Genomic DNA, 16,656 nt, shown 5'->3' with positions numbered 1-16,656 from the left:
CTCCGCACACCACCGCTATCCTTGTTCACAGTCTCGTCACTTCCCGTATTGACTACTGCAACTCACTCCTCTTCGGTGTCCATCAAAAATTCCTCCATAAACTTCAACTTGTTCAGAATTCAGCAGCCCGGATCATCACGAGAACCCCCTCCTTCCATCATATCACCCCCATCCTCCGACAGCTCCACTGGCTTCCTGTCAAACTTAGAATCAACTTCAAAATACTTCTCTATACATTCAAAGCCATCCATAACCTTGCGCCCCCCTATCTGTCAGATCTTCTTCAAATCTCCATTCCCTCTCGCTCACTCAGGTCCTCATCCTCCCTCCACCTTTTTCTACCCTCTGCCCGTCTCAGTACAATGGGGTGCAGAGCCTTCAGTCGCTCTGCCCCCAAACTCTGGAACTCACTTCCTCCCAACATTCGTAATATTGACTCTCTTTCCTTATTCAAAACCCAGCTCAAAACCCACCTATTCAGACTTGCCTACCCGCCTTAAATCTTTCTTTCTTTATTTATTATTTTATCTGTGTTTTACTATTGGTCTTGGCTGTACAGTGTCCTTGAGTGTTGTGAAAGGCGCTTACAAATGTGATGTATTATTATATTATTAACCGTAGAAAACGAATTAAAAAAGAAATAAATTGTAATTAAATTGTCACTTAACCTGAAAAATCGAAGTCAATTGTTTTTGGCACAAGACCAATCAAACACCAAGCTAAAATTATGGTAAACTCAATTGAAATAGAAAGAGCGTATGAAACCAAGTTTCTCGGATTAGTAATAGACTCAAAACTATGTTGGAAACCACATATCGATAACGTAAAAAGAAAAATAGCCAAGACCGTAGGGATCCTCTACAAAACCAAGGAAGTGCTAAATAAGAGATCTTTGTACACATTATACACTTCATTATTATTACCATATATGACCTACTGTGTGGAAATATGGGGAAATGCCTGCAAAACAAACACACTCCCTATTCTCAAACTACAAAAAAAAGCAATTCGAATTATTAATAGATCAAAATATACGGAACCCACAAATCCACTATTTATCAAATTAAATACGATGAAATTTTATGACCTGGTTGACTTTAAAATCACCCAATTAATGTACAAAGCACACAATAACCTGCTCTGCCAAAACATTCCGAAGTTTTTTGAAATTCGAGAAAGCAACTATGAATTAAGAGGTACCAACTTATTCAAAAAACTCAAAACAAGAACAAACATCAAGCAAAGAAGTGTATCTACCAAAGGTGTTAATCTGTGGAATAATCTCGAAACGGACCTCGAAATCAGAACTAAGTTGATAAATAGAGAAAGGTATTGAAATATCCATTATGAATACAAGAGAAAATTGACACAAGAGTGCCAGGGTGAGGATCTATATAATCCCGATACAAACCAAAAGTTGTAAAAATATCACGGTTAAGGGTAAAGTATGAGCCTTAATGGAGACCTCTTCTTACTTTTTCTTTTCTGAATGATATAAAAATTATTTAGTAGATATAAACGCATAACGGGGTAGGACTAGATAAGTTTTTTACTTCATCCTACTCCCTTGAACATAATTGCTGTGTTGAATGAAGACTGATTTCTTTCTTTTTACTTTTTTATCTACCTTATTTTCTGTCAAATTATTACTGTATATGTTTTATGTTCAATAAACAAACAAAAACAAACAAACTGTTGCCAACATAGTCAGCTTTCTCTCCTGAACTTCATCTCCAAGGCCGTAATACAGTATTGTAAAGAAGTTATGACTTTGCAGTCCTTCACTCATCCTCAGCACCACACGCATCATCTGAATCTTCTCAGATGCTCCTCCACGTAGCTTTCAGGTATCCATCCATTTTCTGAACCACTTGATCCTCACTAGGGTCGGGGGGGCTGCAGCCTATCCCAGCTGTCTTCGTCGGTTGCCAGCCAATCGCAGGGCACACAGAGACGAACAACCATCCACGTTCACATTCACGCCTAGGGACAATTTAGAGCGTTCAATCAGCCTGCCATACATGTTTTTGGATTGTGGGAGGAAACCGCAGTACCCGGAGAAAACCCACCCAGGCGCGGGGAGAACATGCAAACTCCACACAGGGAGGCCGGAGCTGGAATTGAACCCGGTACCTCTGCACTGTGAAGTCGACGTGCTCACCACTGGACTAACGGGCCGCCGCTTTCCAGTATGCACTTGCATATTCCATGCAAAACTAGATATTGCATCACAGGCTGCCCACATTTTGATGCCATACGTGCCAGAAAAATCCTCTGTCTCTGAAATAGCTTCCTCTGCATCACTACCCCAGTTCAAACTCTGTGATGAAGCTTATTCAGCTGTAAATCTTCTGGAGCTCATTTTTGGTATGTTGGTCAAAGAAATGACATGAGAAGAGTGACGAGTCAAATGAAAGAAAGTTCCTCCTCTACACATACCTGGCTGGGTATCTGGCAGTCACTGAGCAGTCAAAACAAAGTACTGTTCATCAATTAGACATGTTTCTTTTGGATCTGAAAAGCTGCTTGCCCACATTAAAGTGTCTGGGTCAAAATGACCCCCAACATCATATTTGTATTCAAACTGTGCACAGACATCCCACTACACATCAGAGTGTCCAGATTTTACACACCAGTTCATGACCCTAGATGAACAAAAGTCACTAAATTTCATGAAGAAAAAGAAAGGATATCTTGTGCTTTGGTCACCGCAAAAACTGAAACGGGTCAAATTGACCCTTAACATAATGTAAGGGTTCATTTGAATTTGGCATGTTTTGGCCACCTATGTTAAATAGCCATGCTCATATAAATCAGCATGTATATAGTGTATTGGCAGATGAAAGGGAATGTTTTGAGTTCCTCCACAAATTGATTTGATTCATGTGTGTGTGCTCACCCTCGCTCGAATAAAAATATATGTTTGGTCAATACGGAAAACACACTGATGATCAGAAAAAATGTGTCCGTCTGACTTCGAGCGCAATGTTGGCTGTCATATAATAGGCTATTATTACATGAGAAGTGTTTTATGAACGTTTGTACTGTACGTCATACTCCAGATGATTGAGAGGTCCCGCCTCTAAGGGGGAGTTCCAGAAAGTGACTGCGAGTGAGCACACAGCATGTTTGATGACTATGCCACGTTGTTATTAAAAGTCACGTAATACTTAAACCTTGTCTGCTGACCATCATTACATCAGCTAGGCTAGCTTAGCTGTTGTCGTAGTTCAAAGCTTAATATGTGGCGTAGGTTGGGTCGGCGCAGTGAGGTACTTATGGTACATATGAGTAGCAAGTAAGTGTCTCAATGTTAAGTGTTATTAGTTATTGTAGGTAGTTCATGTATAATGAGGTTATTGTTACGTATAATTATGACCTCAACTAATGAACATTGTATAGACAAGACATTTATATGCACTTGCTCTTGTTTATTTATATTTGGCGTTCTACAGAACATACACACAAGCAAATTTAAAGCAAAAACCCGGTCTGATTCTTGCTCACAAGATATTTTTTTAAACATATCGGCAAACTCCCTGCAAATCGGCAAACTCCCTGCAATATTGTGATAATTATCGGGCAGTAGGCGGGGACGCCCTGAACCGATTGCCAGCCAATCGCAGGGCACACAAAGACAAACAACTATCTGCGCTCACAGTCACACCTAGGGACAATTTAGAGTGTTCCATGAACCTGCCATACATGGTTTTGGAATGTGGGAGGAAAGCGAAGTACCCGAAGAAAACCCATGAAGGCACGGGGAGAACATGCAAACTCCACACTGTGAGATCGACACGCTAACCACTGGACCACGGGACCGCTGACCATGAACATGATAGACAGTATAGGAAATATAGTGATGGTGGTCCTTTCCACTGTAACAATGAAGTGATTATTTTATGTCAACCAATCAACAGACTGCAGCATCAACTCACAACAAAGCGCCACACAGCACTTTACAATGGAAACACACACACGCACACAAAAAAGCAAACTTATGAACCAAACTATGCTGCTTGCTTTGGAGACATTCTTAGATCTCGTACTCACCGCTATCCACATCATTGCCAGTTGCAGGCGAAAGGTTTTTCTCCAGTGTGTCTTCTCAGATGTGCCTTCAGGTGGCTGCTCTTTGTGTACATTTTGGTGCAGCCAGAAAAATTGCATTTGTGCATTTTAATAAGGTCTGCCACTGGGTTCTTCTGAAACTTTTGACCTCCAATGAGTATCCCTGATTCTTGTTTGGCCAAGTTATCTCCGATGTTTTGAGGCGTGGCTGCATTGGGGACAGGAGCGATGCGTACAAACTTTGAAGAGATATTAAGGTGGGAGTAAGGCAGAATGTGCAGTACCAGGGAAAAGGTTTGACCTTGGATGTTGACCAGTCGCTGTGCAAATTTAAGGTCTGAAGCTACGGGAGGCCATGGGAGGTGGGCTACAGGTGTAAGAGGCACCACTGTCAGCCCCTGCTTTGAGTGAAGCGGTTGATTCTGAAGGATGACTGGTGTTTGTTTTTTGTTAGCATCATTCAGTGAAGGTTTGCCATTGGGAGCCTTTCGTGGGAGCTGGGCTGCAGTTGTCGGAGGAACCACTGCTGGCTCCCGCTTTGAGTGAAGGGGCTGAAACTGAAGGATGACTGGTGTTCGTTCTTTATTAGCGTCAGTCAGTAAAGGGTTGCCATCGGAGGTCTTTTTGTTGTCTTTATTGGATACATGTGTGTGGTTACATGACAGGGTTTTAGTCTCAACAGAGGTCATGCTAACAGTATTGGCAGTAGAAACAGTTTGGTCCGAACACTTTGTATCAGACTTTACCGTTGGCTCAGAGGAAGCCTCTCAACAATACTCCAGTCCAACATCGATACCTAGATAGTCCTCTGATGTTATTTCTATACTTAGTCCATCCACTTGTGTTTCCTGCTTCACAACCTCCATATTCTACTCCAGGAATTCTTCAATTTCCTCCAGCGTAGGCTCTATTGTGCTTGTTTGCATTTGAGCACAAAAGGTCAAAACCTTCCATTTTATCCAGGTGCTGTCACAATGTAAGTCACAGTGGAAGGAAGGTGCCGTGGTGGTTGACGGGACATTGCTGGTACCTCTGAATGAAGCTTGGCACAGCAAGTGGTCCAGGATGCTGTCCTGGCTATCAGCACTTGAGTTGCTGCAAAAGCTGGAGCTGAGAATCTGTGAGTCTGAGCTCGAACAGGAACGGGGGCCTGAGCACTCACTCGGGTCATCCTCTGAAAATAGTGATGTTGCCACCTGGCAGTCAAACTCTGTCACTGTGTCAGAGCGCTGAGAAGCATTTGTCTTCTGAGAGATATCTACCATCACGGGCAAGTGCCAAATTGCTCAAAATCTGCTCAGATGTTTTTCTTTGCTTTTCTTTTTTGGGGGACAACTGTAATCTGGGTCATTAGAATTCTTTCTGATGTGAAACATGTCACAGAGTGTAGCAACCACAAATGCCCTCTGAGAACTCCGACATTTGAATTTCGCGCCGTGAGACTGATCAGCCAATCGGCGGCCCCCGCTGCCGCTCGCTACCAACCAATCACAGCCCCCGGGTGGGCTGGACGTTTGTTTACACTAACGTCCGCTTTGCTGGTGTATAAATGATCGCATGTTTGCTGAAATAAAGCAGTGTACCACCGCTCTTCGAGTACTTCACTTCGCCGGGCCGTCGCTCCTTACAACTGGTGACCCTTCGCCGTTCTCAACACGCAACCTTCGAGACTCAAGATGTCGACAACTCCACCGCTTTCCAACGGCCTGCTCCCGACCCGGTCGGAACCGCAGACGCCGTCCGACAACAACCTCACAATCCACGCCGTCTCGGTGAAACTGCCGCCTTTCAGCACTCAGGAACCCGTTTCCTGGTTTCGCCGGGCCGAAGTACAATTCCGCCTCCGGAAAGTCACAGATCCGAGAACAAAAGCGGACTACGTCTTAGAAGCCATCCCCGACGGCGTTTTCCAGCACGTTTCGGCATGGTTGGACCAGCAAGACGACGAAATCACGTACGACTCGTTGAAAGATCACCTGCTGAAAGAGTATACTCTTACCGTCAGCGCCCGCGCCAAACGACTGCTCGCCATGCCCAGTCAGGATCTAGGCGACCGCACAGCTCTCAGTTTGTGGAACGAGATGCAGTCACTCGCCCGACTACCCGGCGCCGATCCGTCTACTGGCCAGCCTCGCAAAGTCGACCTCATGCGCGAACTATGGCTACAGTCCATCCCGTCCTCAGTTCGCGCCGCCCTCCACGACGCCAATACACTGTCAATGTCCGCACTAGTCGCCAAAGCCGATGACCTGATTACCGCGACCAGAGCCGCCGAAAAATCGACGCCGGTCGCCGCCGCCTGCAGCGCACTAGCCCCGCCCAATGTGGACGCAGACATCAATGCCGTACGCCACCGTCCAGGCCCACCGCATGATCGCCGTCAAGCTCCGCCCCAGAACCAGTGGTCCCGCGGCTACATGCTACCGTCTGGTATTTGCAGCTACCATAACAAGTTCGGCAAAGACGCGAGAAACTGCCTCCCGAACTGCTAGTTCTCAAAAAACGCGACGGCCACCCGCCGACAGTAACGCCGGCGGCGTGGCGCCCTTATCACAGTTACGTTTGCACGATCGCCAACCCGAACCAGGGGTTCTACGTCACCGATGCCATCTCCAATCGCGAATTCCTGGTCGACACCGGAGCATGCCGCTCCATCTACCCCGCCACAGACCAAAACCGACGTCACAACCAGCCATGCCAAGTCAAACTCGTGGCCGCCAATGGTACGCCCATCGCCACGTATGGATGCCGCCGCATCCACATCAAGATCGCCAACCGCCGATACGCCTGGGACTTCATTATCGCTGACGTGAGGACACCACTGCTCGGAGCCGATTTCCTCGGGCACCATAACCTACTGGTCGATGTCGGCAACCGAAGAATGCTGAATCTCCAATCGTTCCAGTCCACCGACCTCGTCGCCCGGGTCCAAGAAAACGTCAATGCCTGTGCAATCACAACCAACGACCCATACGAGCACCTACTAACCGAGTACGCCGACGTCTTCAAACCCGAACTTCACCAGACGCCGGGGAAAGCAGCGAAACACGGAATCTTCCACCATATCGAGACAAAAGGACCACCCATCTATTCCAAGTTCCGACGCCTCTCGCCCAAACAGCGATCATCACGCCGTTCGGCTCCTACGTCTTCTACTACTCAACGTTCGGTCTTCGCAACTCCGGCGCCACCTTTCAACGCCTCATGGACAGCATCCTCGGCGAACTGTCGTACTGTGTATGTTACGTCGACGACATACTCATCCATTCGAAGACGAAGGCAGAACATCACGACCACGTCCGAAACGTCCTCCAACTGCTCCGCGACAACGGCTTGGTAGTACGACGAGACAAGTGCATTTTCGGCGCGTCGAAAGTAGAATTCCTCGGTTACGAAATCGACGTTTCCGGAGTCCGCCCCCTGCCCGCTAAAGTCAACGCCATCCACAAGTTCCCTACGCCGAAAACGATCAAGACTCTCTAAGAGTTCACTGGGATGGTGAACTATTACCATCGTTTCCTGCCTCGCCTCGCCCACGTCATGGCCCCGCTATACGATGCGCTCAGCGGCAACCCGGAACACCTGAAATGGACCCCCACCCAGAGCAAATCATTCGAAGCTACAAAAGCCGCCCTCGCCAAGGCCGCGACATTGACATTCCCGAAGCCGGCGGCTCCGCTTCAACTGACGACCGACGCAAGTAACGTTGCTGTAGGAGGTGTGGTGGAGCAGGTCATCAACGGTATCCCGCAGCCTCTGGGATTCTTCAGTCAGAAGTTACGCCAACCTGAAACCCGATACAGTACGTTCGACCGCGAACTTCTCGCCGTATACCTGGCTGTGCGACATTTCCGCCACCTGCTGGAAGGAACGCCGTTCAAGATCCGTACCGACCACCGCCCCCTCGTACACGCCTTCACCAAAGCTGGGGACCCGTAGTCCGCCCGTCAGCAGCGTCATCTCTCCGCCATCGCAGAATTCGGATGTGAGATAGAGTACGTCCCTGGTGAAAAGAATCCAGTAGCCGACGCCCTGTCATGAGTGGAAATCGACGCCGTCCATCTTGGCGTCGACTACGGAGCCATCGCCGACGCCCAAGTGGCTGATCAGAAGGGCACCGCTGACTATCGTCAGTCCGTCACAGGCTTGAGATGGGAAGACGTACCGTTTGGCGACGACGGACGCACCTTACTCTGCGATGTGAGCAGGCAACGCCCTCGGCCACTCATCCCAAAAACGCTCCAACGTCAAATGTTCGATATCATCCATGGTTTATCACACCCGTCTGGAAGATCAACCGCCAAACTGATGACCGAGAAGTTTGTATGGCATGGAATCAACAAAGACGTACGAGCCTGGGCTCGCAACTGCCTCCAATGCCAAGCCAGTAAGATCGGCCGACATACAGAATCCGGTATCGGCCAGTTTCCACAACCCCGACGTCGCTTCGGCCATCTTCACGTCGACATAGTTGGACCGCTGCCACCTTCAGACGGCTACCAGTATCTCTTCACGTCCACCGAGCGGTCGACTCGATGGCCTGAGGCGATCCCAATGAAAGGAGCCACTGCACAAGACTGCGCCGCCGCCCTTCTCCAAGGCTGGGTCAGCAGATTCGGAGTTCCTGACGATATCACCTCCGACCGAGGTTTTTCATTCACGTCACAGCTCTGGACCGCCCTTGGTCAGCTCATGGGAACGACCGTGCATCATACGACTGCTTTCAACCCCGCCGCCAACGGAATGGCCGAGCGCACTCACCGCACGTTGAAGGCAGCGCTCATGGCCCGCTGCACCGGACCAGACTGGAGTGCCCAATTGCCCTGGGTACTTCTCGGAATGCGGACGACTCCGAAAGAAGGTCTCGGTGTCTCCTCAGCCGAGATGGTATTCGGTGAAACCATCGCCGTTCCCGGGAAGTTCTTCCCTTCCAGCCAAGACGCCGCCGACTCCACGGCCTATCTCGCCGATCTCCGACGCACCGTCGGAAAGTACCGACCCGTACTCCAGACCTACCAAGACCAGCGCAGCAGACGAGTACCGAAGTCGCTGTTAACCTGTACTCACGTTTTCGTAAGGAACGACGCCCACCGCCCGCCTCTAACTCGACCATACCGCGGCCCGTACGCCGTGGAGCAACGTAACGACAAGGCCTACCGCCTCAACATCCATGGTCGACAGGATTGGGTCTCAATCGACCGCCTGAAACCGGCCTACCACGACGACGACGAACCCGCGCCGCTGACCATCACTCGAGCCGGACGCGCCGTCCGCCCGCCCGACCGCCTGCACGCCCAACCATGAACTTTCATCACCATCCTAATACGGACTCTCGGACTCAGCCTGCCAAGGACTTTCTAACAGGGGAGTATTTGTAGCAACCACAAATACCCTCTGAGAACTCCGACATTTGAATTTCGCGGAGTGAGACTGATCAGCCAATCGGCGGCCCCCGCTGCCGCTCGCTACCAACCAATCACAGCCCCCGGGTGGGCTGGACGTTTGTTTACACTAACGTCCGCTTTGCTGGTATATAAATGATCGCATGTTTGCTGAAATAAAGCAGTGTACCACCGCTCTTCGAGTACTTCACTTCGCCGGGCCGTCGCTCCTTACAAGAGGACAAGTTATCATCAGGGCCAGCAACATCCAGCCAGGCAATCTTAATAGAAAAAAAAACCCACACACATTGTAAGAATTTGTAGCAAAATCCAACTTTCAACTCTTGAGTTGCACTCCAGCAGGGATGTCCAAATTAGCCCCCGGGGGCCATTTGCAGCCCACTGTCCATTTTTAGTAGCCCTTGGAATTTACTAAAATTAACATTTGACAGAGCTACTGCAAGTATAACTTTATAACAATAATGAGTCACTTTCATATGGAGCATTTCAAGATGTGCAAGGACACAAATACATTATGTCCAGGATCATTTCTCTTCATACTGCCAAAAAAATCTGTACAAAAATGATAAGAGTTTCAAAAGCTAAAATGATTTCCTCCACCTGCTGCTCTTTGCCAAGTTGAACATATGACATTAATGGTCCAGAAATAAATGTTTTAAAAATTGATAGGGCGCTGAGGGCATTGGAAAATTACCACAATTAATTTCTTTCCTGGGTCAATCCACACTCCCTATGCTGGGCCCCTGCTTGCAGGATCTGAGTGACCCCAAATAAACCCTGCCAGGAAAAAACGCCATGTAGGAAACACCACATTGGGCAGCTAGAAGCAGAGTGTGTAAATGTTTGGCGCTGCTTGTTTACGGGACAGTTAGAGAACTATAATTGGTTACATCACTTTTCAGGGTAGCTTAAGTAATTGGTATTGAAAAATATAGTAATGCACTAACGAGATTTATAAAGGAATTTTTAAACCATATGCACATGTACGTATAAAATTTAATGTTATCCCTGCCTACACCTTCAGTGATGAAAGTTCGGTTTCTTTCCAAATACATGCCGTTAAACTCTTGGTCTCAGGATGGGCCTTCCTCCACTGGTACCAAAAAAACCTGGTGTACCTCAAGAAATGCCAGTGGCAATTGTTATAGAAGCCCGCCCAAAACAACCCAAAATGCTGTTGTGGAAAAGTGATGACGAGTGGGGGGAGAGACACACCAATGATCTTCTCAGCTGCTCTGACGGTGCGCTGCAAAGTCTTTTGGCAGGGCACAATGCAAGCACCATACCACACAGTGATGCAGCCGGATAGGATGCTCTCAATGGTGCTTGTATAAAATGTCTGCATGATTGGGGGCGGGACTCTTGCTCTCCTCAGTTTGCGGAGGAAGTACACGCGCTGGTTGGCTTTTTTGGCCAATGATGAGGTATTGTGGCTCCAGGACAGGTCTTCAGAGATATGCACCCCCAGGAACTTGGTGTTGCTCACGCTCTCCACTGTGGCACCGTTAATGGTCAGTGGCACATGCTGGGGGTGTGTCTTTCTGGAGTCCACAACAATCTCCTTTGTCTGGCTTTGTCTAAAGCTGTATTTGAAATAGGACTCCTGATACTGTCTATTAAATGTAGCCTTCTCTTTCTTGAAACTCATAGGCTCTTCTGTCTCCTGGCTGGGCCTTTTCGCCTCCCCGTAAAAACTTTTCAAAGACGTTTGTTTTTTTATGCAGTAAACTATCACGTCACCGAGAAGCACACATTCACCTGCATCAAGAATAACATACTGTAGACTGATATAGAAAAGAATCTGGTAATTTTTCAAAATAAAACATCTTTCAGATTCCGAAATGAATAAAATGGAAGGAAAACAAGTTATTTATTCTTTCTGTGCGGCCCGGTACCGGTCTGCGGCCCGGCGGCTGGGGAACTCTGATTTGTAATGATGGATCGACGCTCAACGGAAATGCTATGGTGATTTTTTGAGTTGACTTTACTATTCACAACTGTTATGCACCCACAGGGACCTTCAGCAGTTCCTTCCACTTAGATAAATCTGCAATGCTTAGCACCATAAAATGGCTGCAGCAACACAAAGAGTGGTCTTCTGCATCCATCATAACAGATTGCAGGTCTTTAGCTGATACACTTTCAAACCTCAGTCCGGTTGACCCCAAGTTCACTGCTGTCCAATCATCAATTGCGGCCTTGGGCTCCAAAGAGAGAGTGCAGGTAATCTTTGGGCCATTGTAAGCTTCTTGGCAATGACTTGGCAGACAAGCAAGCTAAACTCTGCTCGAACCTCCTCCAACCAAGCCCGGAACCTGACACCTCCACCCGGCACGCCATAATATGCAGAAGCTGAACTTAGAGGTCCTTGACCTCTTCACCCCTGTCTTAACTACCTCGAAAATCAAAATTGCTGGTGGCTTTTCTGGGTGTTGTTGATAAATCCCTTTTGTTTTGCCTAGTCAAGTTTTAAGTTGCACTTGCGGATGTAGCGCGGAACTGATTTTGCTGGCATTGGTTTTCTGAAGTGTTCCTGAGCCAATGGGGTGGAATCTTTCACACATCGATGTCGGTTTTTGATGCAGTTCCACCTAAGAGACCCGAGGTAACGGGCATGCAATGTTGGTTTTCCGCCTTGCCGCTGACATGAAGCGATTTCTCCAGATTCTGGAACCTTTTGACGATAATGTGGACCATGGATGATAAAATCCTTAAATTATAATACATTGTTCGTTGAGGAACATTGTCCTTAAACTGTTTCACCGTTTTCTCACAGTTGTTCACAAAGAGGTGAAACTCATCCCATCTTTGCTTGTGAATGACTGAACAATTCAGTGAGGCTCCTTTCCACCCAGTTATTCCTGGTTAGCCTACTCCAAATAGGTTTTTGATGAGCATTCCTCAACTTTCTCAGTCTTTTTGTTGCCACCTCTCTCAGATTTTTGTGAACGTGTTTCAGACATTAGTTATCAAGTTTATGATTATTTGTTCATTCTGAACATTTTACAGTCCACACTTATTTATATGCTTTCACGACATCAGCAGTACAGGACGACATCATGGAACCTCCAAGTGGTGTCCTGCGGGAGATCCCCCACCCCACTACTTACATTTATTTTTTCTCTGAGCTGTATTAGCCGCCTTGCACCTCCGGTCCCTCCTCCTTCGGGCCGGCAACATCGAGCAGAATCCCGGCCCTAACTGTGCCGGCTGCTCGAAAACAATCCGCTGTGACTTTACTCCTATCGTCTGCACTCTATGCCAACGGGAGTGCCATAGAACCTGTAGCGGCCTGACTCGAGCACAAAAGAGTTGTACAGGCTTCGTCTGCAGCTTCTGCTCTGGAGCACCTCTGTCGACACAGGCTGTGCAGTCAGTCCATAGCTCTTTCCCCTCCTCAATCCCCTGCACCATTTGTTTTACCACAATCCGCTCCAACAGTACCCCCATGACCTGCAATTACTGCAATAACCTCACCCATCGTTCCTGTACTTGAATCTCATGCTATACTTCCATTCCCAGCTGGACCTGCCACACTTGCCTTAATATTGATAATGATAATCCATCTTCAAATCTTATCCCGCCCTTTCCACCAGCACCATCTGCTGTCTCTATTTTACCTCTCAGCACGAATACAGTATTCACTGCCCAAACTGTAAAGGCAAACTCACTTCCTCAAACACTCCCTTGGTTTGCCTCACCTGCCGTCGGCACTTCCATGTCCAATGTGCCCCCGAAACCAGGTCTGCCCTCGACAGGCTCAGGCGGTAGCAAAGGTGGTCTTGTACTACTTGTGTCTCCAACTCTACCCGAACTACTGGGTTTGGAAGACCAAACTACTGGGTTTGGAAGACCCCACCCCTATTATTCCCGGCCGGATTTGACGTAATCCGCCAGGACCGTGAAGGCAGTGGCACCAAGTTTCATAGAGGTGGGGGTCTTTTGATTTACACCAGGGCAGGGATTCCTTTTTCTAACCCTCTGTCGATCAACTCCGGCCAAATTGAGCTCCAGCAAATCCGCATTCTACCGCCCACTTGCTCTCACTAATATCTACATCCCACCAACAAGTTCATAGTATTCGGCCTCTGCCACAGCAGAGGCTGACTGCCTGTCTCAACTCCCCACTCCCCAAGGCCTTGTCTGTGGTAATTTTATGCCCACCACCTTGCCTGGGATGATTATGCAAACCCCAATAACCGTGGCTACAACCTTTTCGATTGGATCAACGACAACAAGTTGGGAGTTGCGAGTGGAGCCCCCACTCGCAACTCCCACTCTAATTTTGCTAGTGGGCTCAGTGCACCTGATGTCACTATAGCGGATCCACTGACCATAGAAAAATGCTCCTGGTCAACCCACCGTACTCTCCCATTCGACCACCTTCCCATTATAATTAAATGGAAGGAATCCCTCAAGGTGGAACCCAAACCCAGAAAAATAAAGATGAACTTTAATAAAGCTGACTGGGGGCAGGTATCAACAGTTCATACTTGAGAATCTCTATGCACCCGAAACTTTACTGTCTCCAAAAGCAGGAGGTTTGTCGAGGAAAGACCTTGTCGACCTGATCCGGTTCAGGTCCGGCCATCACCCCTCTCTCCGCCGATGGCAACATCTGTTGGGGATGTGTGATGACGACCGATGCCGGTTATGTGGCGAGGAAGAAGAGTCGGCCGAACACCTTTGGCTACGCTGCCCGGCGTTCCTGGTGGACCGGCACCATCGACAACTTGGCAACTCCTTTGGAGAACACAGGAGCCTCGCATGCGCGAGTCTAGCGCTACTCAGGATCATCCTGAGGCACCTTGGGTGACTCAACAACAACATCAGCGGCCGTAACAAAGCACTTTACAGAACAGTTAGCATAAAATAACAAAATAATATAAGAGAAAACCTAACATAAGACGTGGAGTCATGCAATCATAACCACTATTCCTGCATACGCCTTGTTGTGTGAAGCATTTAGTGGAAAGAGGAGAGAATCATAGTGTCCTTTCAACAGTGGATCATGTCCTGCACGGTTTGAGCCATCCTGCTCATCACTGCATGACGTCCCACGCATATGCTACAAGCCAAGTGTCAATATACAGTAAACAAGAAGTTGAAACGTCCATTGACAAAAAAAGAGATTCTTGGGGGAAGAGTGGCCTTCTCTTCCTCCACGTGTTCATTAATTTCGGATGAGGAGAATGTCGGTAAACATAAAAAAGCTGGAGGCGATGAACAGTTCCTTCGAAGGGTTTACTTTAATTTTCTGCAGTTTACGAATCGATTCGGGCTCCTGAGGGGTACAGATTTGAATCAGGAAGCGTAAAAGAAAGAAATTCATGAGATTATATAGAGACAATATGATAATGAGAAGCGGGGATGTACGCCTCGCATGCAAATCCCAGAAACAAAGAAAGTAACATGTCATCTGACCCGGTGTGGCTGGAAGAAGTTGGGAGCGGTGAGGTGAGACCAGACCACTACCCACCATTTGGTGTGATGGCAGGAACACAGATACTTGAGATAACAGTTCCTCTTTTGATGTTAAACATGTCCTGTGGAGGGGGGCCCTAAAGTGGTGGGGGTCGAGGGGCACTAAAGGTGATTGTAAAAACGGTGAGCAGGAAATACCTAACAGCATTCTACATTGTTTCTTTCAAGTGTCTGAACAAACACAACTAACAGAGAAATAACACCTTAACCATCAAACCTAACTAAGAAGAGATGAATAATACAAGAGTAGTCCAATTCTAGGAGATGATGGTTACAAGGACGCCGAGCTACGCTGTGGGCATGGTAAGATTATACAGAATGACTAAATATGAGCAGAATACAGACTTCAAGATTGTTTTTTTCCTGTGCCATGTAAATTGCCTTAAATTCCAAGTGGTGACTTTCAGTTCCAAATATGCATCCGTGCCCCACGCCGACGCTCCTCTCTCGTCATCCAGCAGCCATCAATCCAGCTGCACCAAAGCATACTGCCCAAAAATATGTCTTTGTAGTGTACTCTGTTAAATATAGGTTAAACATGATTTGCAAATCAACGTCATTGGAATTGGGTTTATATTACGCCATTGTCTACTGAATTGGTCATTCTCTGGTGTCTGCACCGCACCCACCAATTCCCCTCGCCAAAGTAACTTGGTGGCTTACTTCTAATTTCTACATTTTTTTGACATATTCAAACCGTTTCAATTTAAAACCCGTTCGTCTCATTCCAACTCCGAAAACGTTCTAAATTCTTTATTTTAAAATAAAAGGAATCCTTGTCTTGTCAAAATTTTAAGGTATTTCCTCGCCCTGTTGGGGGTTAAATCAGGGGCTACAGTATCGTTAATATTTGTGAACTATAGGCATAGGAGGCCCAAAGAGACTTTTCTGTGATTAAGAGCTACACAAATAAATATGACTTGACTTAATCATGAGCGATGCAATAAATAAAACTATGAGTCAACCCTCACTATTAATAAGCAGATATAAACCTGCAACAAGGCATAAAAAAGAAATCCAAGTTAAACCTACCCAAACTACCCTTTTTCCTCGTTATTGTCTAATAAACAGTCTTTCAAAATAGGCAACAATTAATCTCATCCTCCGACAGCCTGGTCCCAATCCTCCGCAAATTGTATTCCATTTGCCCGCACCCCTCAGTGTTAAATTTACCACAAGGAGTGTTTCTCAATTTGGTAATGGAGATCTTTGGGGCATTTCTTTGTCTGGTTCTGTGTTCTGCTGAAAAACACAACCTCTTAAGAAACACAACAGTGACAGTGCTTTTCATTGTTTTATTAGTACGTGTTTGGCTCACTGATTTAATAACAGCTCCAAATACAACAAATCAACATAACACATCAACGTAACACATGAAATAATGTTCAAACATCCCGCTGTTGCCCGATAAAAGTTCACATTTGAGAAATGGAAATTGTGGAAAATTATTAAAACACTAGCTGGTTCGCCGCCCTCCGGGCGGCTCATCAGCTAGTTCCTGCGGAAGGCTGGTAAGGTGGGCCCACAAAAGTGTTGTTGCTTGATTCAACTTTTTGTTCATCTTCATTGCTTATCGCGAAAATAAAGAGATGTTTAGCTCTACTAAATAACTAACAATTTCATTGCAATGCTTGTGGGTAGACAACATTTTTTCGCTAAGATGCCCGCGCGATCGTAGTGAGCCACTGCCTGAGCGGCG

At 47.1% G+C, this 16,656-nt stretch overlaps 1 protein-coding gene and 1 long non-coding RNA gene across 2 annotated transcripts; both read right to left on the bottom strand.

The window, feature by feature from the left end:
* Window positions 1-1,306: 1,306 nt before the first annotated feature.
* Window positions 1,307-5,871, bottom strand: LOC127607105 (Krueppel-like factor 15). Its single transcript, XM_052075198.1, is given in 1 exon segment — window positions 1,307-5,871. A coding segment is annotated over 1 exon segment (1,272 nt). The 5' UTR covers window positions 5,337-5,871; the 3' UTR covers window positions 1,307-4,064.
* An 8,827-nt stretch (window positions 5,872-14,698) lies between these two features.
* On the bottom strand, window positions 14,699-16,413 carry LOC127607213 (uncharacterized). The gene is made up of 2 exons (XR_007964021.1): window positions 14,898-16,413; window positions 14,699-14,757 (listed from the first exon to the last, which is right to left on the bottom strand). It is a non-coding gene; the product is annotated as an uncharacterized LOC127607213 (long non-coding RNA).
* Window positions 16,414-16,656: the final 243 nt, after the last annotated feature.

This window comes from Hippocampus zosterae, chromosome 9, assembly GCF_025434085.1.
Source record: "Hippocampus zosterae strain Florida chromosome 9, ASM2543408v3, whole genome shotgun sequence".
Lineage (NCBI taxonomy): Eukaryota > Metazoa > Chordata > Actinopteri > Syngnathiformes > Syngnathidae > Hippocampus > Hippocampus zosterae.
This window is presented reverse-complemented; position numbering and strand designations above follow the sequence as displayed.